Source organism: Nycticebus coucang, chromosome 12 (assembly GCF_027406575.1).
Source record: "Nycticebus coucang isolate mNycCou1 chromosome 12, mNycCou1.pri, whole genome shotgun sequence".
NCBI classification, from domain to species: Eukaryota; Metazoa; Chordata; class Mammalia; order Primates; family Lorisidae; genus Nycticebus; species Nycticebus coucang.
In genome coordinates this window covers 47971751-47979540 of record NC_069791.1, presented here as the reverse complement: position 1 = coordinate 47979540, position 7790 = coordinate 47971751, and the positions used below count along the sequence as shown (strand labels likewise).

The 7790-nt window shown below is 44.1% G+C and overlaps 1 protein-coding gene across 5 annotated transcripts in view; it reads left to right on the top strand.

The window, feature by feature from the left end:
* Positions 1-227: 227 nt before the first annotated feature.
* ETV6 (ETS variant transcription factor 6) overlaps positions 228-7790 on the top strand; it is a 247878-nt gene continuing 240315 nt past the window's right edge. For 2 of the 5 annotated variants that reach the window (XM_053555453.1, XM_053555449.1), the window contains exon 1: positions 228-366. In XM_053555453.1, the coding sequence (XP_053411428.1) occupies positions 334-366 (33 nt within the window). In that variant the 5' untranslated portion in view covers positions 228-333. Of the gene's footprint in view, positions 367-4060; positions 4411-7790 lie in introns of those variants that run through there. The other 3 variants (XM_053555454.1, XM_053555451.1, XM_053555452.1) reach the window with 3 other exon arrangements.

Below are 7790 nucleotides of genomic sequence, written 5' to 3'. Positions count from 1 at the left end.
GCGGGAGGGCGGGGGCGGGGGCGCCGGCCGCGGGTGGGAGGAGAGACCGGGAGGCCGGCCGGGCTGCGCCCCGGGTCGCCGCGCCGCGACCTGCAGACCCCGCCGCCGCGCTCGGCCCGGCTCCCACGCCCCCGCCGCCCGGCGCACCAAACTCCGCGGCCGCCCCGCCCGCTCCGCGCGCTCGCAGACCCCTGGGGCGGCTGCCGGGGGAGATGCTGGAAGAAACTTCTTAAATGACCGCGTCCGGCTGGCCGTGGAGCATTTCTGGGTTGGGGAAAGGAAAGGAAAGTGGAAAAAAACCTGAGAACTTCCTGATCTCTCTCGCTGTGAGACATGTCTGAGACTCCTGCTCAGTGTAGCATTAAGGTAAAAATCTTCTCCCCTCCCTCTCGGTTGGTCGAAAACCTTGAGCTGCACGCACCGCCGGGGCAGTCGTGCCGGGCTCCTCAGAGTGGGCTGTTGCAGTTGCTCTGCTCGCAGTAAATTATTTGGGGCGCGAGGGAACCAGATGCAGCTCGCGGCGGCGGCGGCGGCGGCGGCGGCTGTACCCTTTGGCGTAACCTTGCTACTCCCCCCGCCGAGCCCTTGCGGGCTCCTTGGCCCCCACCTCCTTTCTTTTTGACAATGAAATGCTGATCACAATTGGCCAGGAAGAACCCGGAATGTCTCCAGAACCGTAAAACACCCCCGTAATTAGTGCGCTTTAAAAAATCCCTGCTCCTTATTCTACACGTACCAACATGTGACTGAGATGTAACTTTTGTTCCCGAGGGGTGGTCTTCTTAGAAAAAAAGTTCTTCAACCCCCATTACGGATGGAATAGTTTCTTTTTTTAAAGACTCTGGATCTGATCAGACAGGATCCTTCCCTCCCCCCCACCCCCCATTGTAATTGCAAGCGCTGTCGGAGAGACGGTCCTGGTGTCAGCTTTTCCTGGGCATTGCACAATGAATTTTTTTTTTTTAAACCAAGGTGAATAAAGTTGCTGAATAGTTATTTTACGCCTGCGTATGAAAGTTGAGCAATCCCAAAGTAGAAAACTCGTGTGCTACAGGGAGAGAAAGAAAGAAGCGACCAGGCAAAATGACCTTCTGTGTTTGACAGTGCAGGGAGGATATCAAACAGCAGAAATCTCCCAGCTTTCTGGCCATGTTTTGCAGTATTGTATATGCAGGATGGTGGATGTTTGCAAACACAGTGCTTGGTTTCCAAGTAGCTGTGTGTATGCTTATCTGTATAGTTATAAAGACTTGTGGTGCTGCCGTTTGTTGCTTGTAAAAAGTTGTTGTAAAGTTTGCCACCATTGGGGGCAGGATGATTTATCCATATCCCCCAGTTATTTTTCCCAATGCTGCATTTATTGTGTACTTTATTCATTTCACTTTTCCATCAGTACTCAGGTGGAAAACCTTCTGCTCCTGCGAGAGTCTGACATTGCTGAAGTTTGTTTTTGGCTTGGCCTATTTAACATGCGTTCGTTCAAAGGACACTACAGAAACAGGGGGCAAATAACCTGTTTTCTTCATCTGTGGGGCGCTAGAAAAACTTTTCTTGGTTTAACACTGCTTTTAAATTAGCATCTGTTGAAGGGAAAGACAACATTTTATCATAAACTTGTTTACTTGGTTTTCCTAATTAGAGGCAGATTCTAGTGTTTCTTATCAGGAAAGATTTTCATGGGTCTAAGGTAAGGCTAATGTGAATTCACAGGGTAGGGTGGGTTTCTTTGTTTTTGCCTCACAAAAATGCTGGGTGGAACTTTTAGCCTTCTGTGTTTGTACATATCTGGGGGTTGCACACTTATCTGTGGGCGTGGAAGAGGATGCCACACTAAAGAATTTAGGGTACTTTGATACTTCAAAACCAAGTTCTTTTGCCTTATAAATTAGTTTCTACATCCAGTTCAGGAAAATCCGGTTGTATAGATACCCTGGATATGGATGATAATTTATTTGACACTTGGTAACACAAACAGAGTTAACTAAATAATGGGGTATTAAATCAGCAAATGGTATTTAGCTTGATGACGATAAATGTATCATCAGGAAAATCTATGGCTGTGGTATGGCAGTTAACTTTAAAGTGAAAACTACAAAGCAATGCTTTCTGTGACTTTTCTTGGTACTTCTATATTGCATCTCACGCTTCTGATGGTGCTTATGGCTATGTGCTTGAGGCAGAGCGCTACTGAGTGGCTTTTTTCATTGTGCTTTAGTGGGAGAAGAGTACAAGAGTCCTTTTCCTCACACATACAAAACCAGTACCAAAGAAAACACATTCTTAAATGTGACATAAAAATTGTATCTGTAACTTGCATGTCAATTTTTTTCTTTAATGCTTATACTCTCAGTTCTTTCAGGGTGCCTCTTCTCATTACTATGTTCTTCTTTGTAATTAAAATAGATTTAATGTTCTTTACCAGTAATGACCATATCATTTTTATTTTATATCGGTCTTTATGGAACTTGTATGCCTAGACTGTGCTTGTGTTTAAGTACATACATGCAAAGAGTATCTTTCCATGGAGTTTGTTTAATTCACAGTGTTCCAATAATAAGCACTAGAGAGCAAGGACTGGGATTATTTTAGGTCATCTGAAAATGTTCTGGTGAAGTGCTGCGTTTCATTTAGTCCCTGGGATGTGGTACAGTGACTGCATTATAAAAAATGTTTGTTGGTAACCCACAAGCAAGTTGCTTGCTTTTAGAGTTCAGTAAACAATATTGCTTTTCTGTGGAGTAGAAAATGAATGTCAGAGGCTTTGAAGGATGAGCTGATGAATCTGATACATGGAACTAGTGTGACATGGACGTCTCTCTGTACATGGAAAGATTTCTCCCACTCCTCCTCTCTACTCCTGAAACCTTCCTCACTTGCTCTCTCATTCCTTCCAAGCAGCTGGTCCGCAGGCAGGCAACCCCTCAGCAGCTGGTGAGGTGGAGCACAGAGGAGTCTGACCACAGGCGGCCACAGAGGGAAGTATTTTGTTTACTTCTGAGCAGTGTCTGTTCTGCTAGAGAAAGAGTAGTGTTGGATTTGGGTGGAGTTGCCAAGGTGAAAGTGTCTGAATTGGTGAATCAGTGACACCTTCGTAGAGATTGCTTTTGTGGTGGTGGTTGACAGGCAGTGCCCAATAAGGGCTTTTATATTTCTTTTATGCTGCATGTGTGTTCCCATTACTTAGGCAAGTTAATATCGGACATAAGATTTTTACAATTAGAGGAAAGGTTGACTAGCTCAAGGTCATCCAAACTGTCACAGAGTCCCACTGTTTCTCTGAGCTGGGCTCCCCCCTCAAACGCTGTGGTACTTGGGTCATCAGAGTTTATAAATGCTTCAATTCCTGGCTCTTTGGGGGCGATTTAAATGTAGAGACAAGATCACTACCCCCTAAAAAGTCAAAAAAATTTTTTTCTTTTTCAGAGGTTTGCATGGCTGACTGAGCTGGTCACAGGAAGAAGGAAGAGGCTGTCTTTTTCCATCATCAGCCTTCACCCCTTCAAGTCACCTGTTCAGTTTTAAGTTCAGCCAAGTTGCAGCAGAGAGTGGTGATGGCCCGGCAGACACAGTCCTTCTTTAGGCTTGGCACAGTGCGTTAGTGGGCCAGGGCCATCCAGAATACAAAAACTAGTTGTATAATGTTTCTAGTCCCCTCCTTCTCTGCCCTCTTTATCCTTAGCTATCACAGCAGAAGAAAATCTGTTTTTTTCTTTTTCTTTCTTTTTTTTTTTTTTTAACTACTAACTGGGAGACTCTCTTGATTTCTTTCCTGGACTCTGAGCTCCTTGGGTTGAGTGATACTTATCTTGATATCTAGTACCTAGCTTGGCAGTGGGCATAGAAATGCTTCTCAGTCATGTTTGCTGATTTGAAGTGAGGGGTGGGAGGAGGCCAGTGCCCTTTCCTCCCTCTGGCTATGTGTGACCTCAGGGGGACTTAACACATTCATCTGCTGACTTATAGGAAGCATTTAATGGGGGCCCATCAGTGCCTTTTCGAGGACTAGAGCACTCCAGGAGTGTTCGACCAAAAATTCTTAATAGTTTTGATAGAACACTAATGTTTTGCTATTTTGATAAAATTCTCAAAAACTATTTCTGTATCAAAATAAGAGAAGGAATTGAGTAAAAGATACAACAAAGGGGCTTGAGGAATCACTTTAAAAGGTTCAGATTAGGAGGTTTCTCTATGTTTCCCCCAGTTTCTCTGACAACAGAATCAGAGCAGGGAACTTTGAGATATTCAGAGTTAAGAAACTGTAGAGATCGCCTGGGCCAACCCCTAGTTTTTATAGAGAGGGGGTCCAGATTGCTAAGCTGTTTGCTTTAGCCCATTGGTGACTGAGCCAGGTTTGGACCGATACGGGCTTACTGGATCTTAGGCCACCACACTGCATTCCCTGCATTCATGGTGAGACCCTATCACAGGCCAAGGAAATTCGATACTATAGTCTTCACTCTCTCTGGCACTTCCTAGCTTGGTCCATTTTAATCACAAGCCAGCTGTCTGAGGGGCATGAGGATATGTGTCAAGGAAGATGATGTGTAGTGGGGGAAATGAGCTGTGAGGGTCTCATCAGGTGTGAGCAGAGGAAGTGGTAGGAGATGGGGATGAGGGAAGAAGGCCTGACAGGCTTGTTTTGCACCACTGTTTGCAGCAGTGTTTTTTTTTACTGTGCACCAGGACCTGGTAGTTTTACTTTGGGCTGAAGGCGCTAGGACCTGCTTTTAGGCCCTCTTCTGAGGAATCCTCCACTGGCCCATAGGCTGTTACTGAGGGTCAGGCAAACTTCTTTGTCTCTTCATTTACATGTAATAAGCTCCCTGTTCCAAACAGTGAAAGCTAAAAATGTGGCAGCTGGTCTTATAGTTAGTTCTCCTTGGGGTAGGTAAGTTAAGGGAAACAAATATCCCAAATGTGAGTTCCAGAAGTGAATAGAACTAAGGCATATTCTGTATCTGAGTGGGGCTGCATTTGTGTGTACCAAGGAAGGGCCAGGGCCAAGGCGGTGTGGAGAAGGGGTTGCTAGGAATAACGTGAAGAACATTTTCGTTTTATTACTAATTTTATAAAATCTTGCCCTTTGATGTAGGTTTCCCAGCTGAATCAGTGTCAAATAAAGTCCCCTAGGATGCAGAGATGTCCAACTTTTTTTCTTTTCTGCCACACTTTGGAAGAAGAGGTGTCTTAGGCCACATGTGAAACACACAAACACCAATGAAAGCTGATAAGCAAAAAAAAAAAAAAAAGATCGGTGCTGTACTTTTTGCGATATGCAACACTACAGATAAGCAAAACAGTTCTGAAATAATCTGCATGTGTTCCATGGGCTACAGGTTGAACACCTCTGTACAATATATAAATGACATTTTTTTTCTCTGTGAATCTTACTTTAGAAAAAGCCCTGGAGCTTGTTTTCAGGGAGAGTCCACCCTGTATTTGTTGTTTAGATGTGTGTAAGGAACAGCTCTCTGTGTGTATGTGTTGAGTAGAACAAGTTGTGAATTTAGTCAGGGTCCCCATGCTGAATGGGGCCCAGCTTAACGACTGTTCTCTGCTGAACCCAGTATTTGGAGAGAGAAAGACTAGATTAAGTTCATGAAAAGTTGGAAGTATAGACTATTAAAAAACACATTTTTATTGATTTTCGGAACACACAGGAAGCGGGCTAATGAAGTGTTGCTTTCCGGGGCGTCTCAGGATAAGCTTCAGCAAATAGGCAAAAATGACTTGGGTTCCATGTTATCCACAGGGCGGAAACCAGAGCTATCATGTGCTGGCAATGTTCCTTCAGTGTGGAAATATTTCCACACGTTTTATTTGCTCCGTCAGTTTGCTTGAGAACCCTTTCTTCTTAGATAGTGAGAATATACAGTCCGGTCTGGTGTTTGTCTAAATGATCTGAAACTGTCAGCATGAGGGCGAGAGGCCTGATCAGGGAAGGAAGGCATCACCCATGTTAGGGTGGGCGCTCAGATGAGCATCTGTGACTTGTGTTTATGGAAAACTCTGGGACCCTTACATTTTTGGAACTTTATGAAGTGGATGTATAATAATGAAACATGTTTGTCTGCTGTGTTAGTGATCATCGCTCCTACAATATCCAGTACTAGTTTACCACCGTATAGAGATTTACTAGTCACAAGGCACTGTCTTCTTCAACTATTCCTTCTTCCTCCTTCTCCATCATCATCACCACCATCATTTATTAAATACTGCTGTGTGCTGATCCTGGCGCTAAGGGTTTCATCTGTATTATCTCATTTACTCTTTACAACTCTCTCAGGCATGAAGTATTTCTCCCCATTTAACTGAAGCCCAGACAGGTTAAGTGATATATTGGCCTAAGGCTCTCCCAGGCTGTACGGGGCAAAGCTAGGGCCAGAATCTGTATCATGGGGCTACAGTTCTAGGGTACTTTCCGTGACTCTGTTCCAGAGTCCAGAGTCTTTGTGTGAATAACAGTTGGAAACTCAGAGTGATGGGGTCTGGTGGATCATGGCCTGAGCTGAGAGGAGAGACAGGAATAGAGTTGGCAACAGTGTTTGTTGAGGTCCTGAATTCCTTTGCTCTCTAGTCTCCCCCGAAGGGGGGTTTTCTACCCATTACACAGGTAGTGGGGACAGCCAGAAGGTCACACTGGCCACCTGCCCACCTTGGAGTGAATGTCTAAGTCTTCCACTTTTGCACGAGTCCCCCATGTCCTCTGGTATACTTTGTCTTCCTGTGGGTTTCATTTTGGGTCCTTCATGGTTTTCTTAAAAACCTTTCATTTCCTTCTCTGCTTTTCTCTTCTCTAATCATCCTTTCATTAAGTGGTTGAGAGGCCGAGAGGTGCATCCTCAGGGCTCCATGCCTTCTTTGCCTATAGAACTCCCTGGTCAGATTCTGCTCCTTACACAACTTTTCTTTTTTTTTTTTTTTAAAGCTTTTTATACAATCCATGAACACAGTGTTTTTGTTTTTGTTTTTTTCCTTAAACCATCCTTCATGTACATCTTTAATACTGTGTGATTTCTAGGAATCTATTTGAAGTCTTTTTAGGTATTCCTTGATTTTCCCCTAGCACCCAAGGAATAATCCTTTTTCTTCTCCTTTCTCGTAATGGCCTGACCATAGTGGCCTTTTTCTAATTTACTTGAACGAAGAGAGAATTTTGGCCATCTGTCTTCATGAATTTCTGAATTTGAACTTTTTTTTTTTTAATTTCCAAAGATGGGGTCTTTTTCACCCAGGCTGGAGAGTGCAGTGGTGTGATCATAACACACTGCAGCCTCAAACTCTTGGGCTTAAATGAGGCTCTCACGTCAGTCTCCCAAGTAGCTGAGACTACAGGTGTGAGCCACTGTGCCTGGCTAGAACGACTTTATTGTGGAGTCTTCCAAGCAGATGTAGGGAAGGAAGCAAAGAAAGTGAGAGAGAAATGTGTTGTGGAGATAATGTGAAGGGATTTAGAAAGCATAATCCAAATTCCTCATGAAACAGACAAGGAAAAGTGAATTTTGTGGCATTTGAATTGCTTACCTGAGATCACATTGCAAAGTGTAGCCAAGCCGGAGTCGGAATCAGGTGTTTCATCTTAGGTCCGTGTTCTTCCTCACATGTTGGCAGACAAAACATGAAAAAGAAGGCAAGAATTTGGCAAGTCTTGCTGCCTTGTTAGGACTCATGTATATGGTCAGACCCTTCATATGGCACCACCCAATGGCCGATGACAGTCATGTTTATAATTATGACTTCCAAGTTAAAGACAGAGTTAAGTTATGAGATTTAAGAAGTGAAGAAATAAT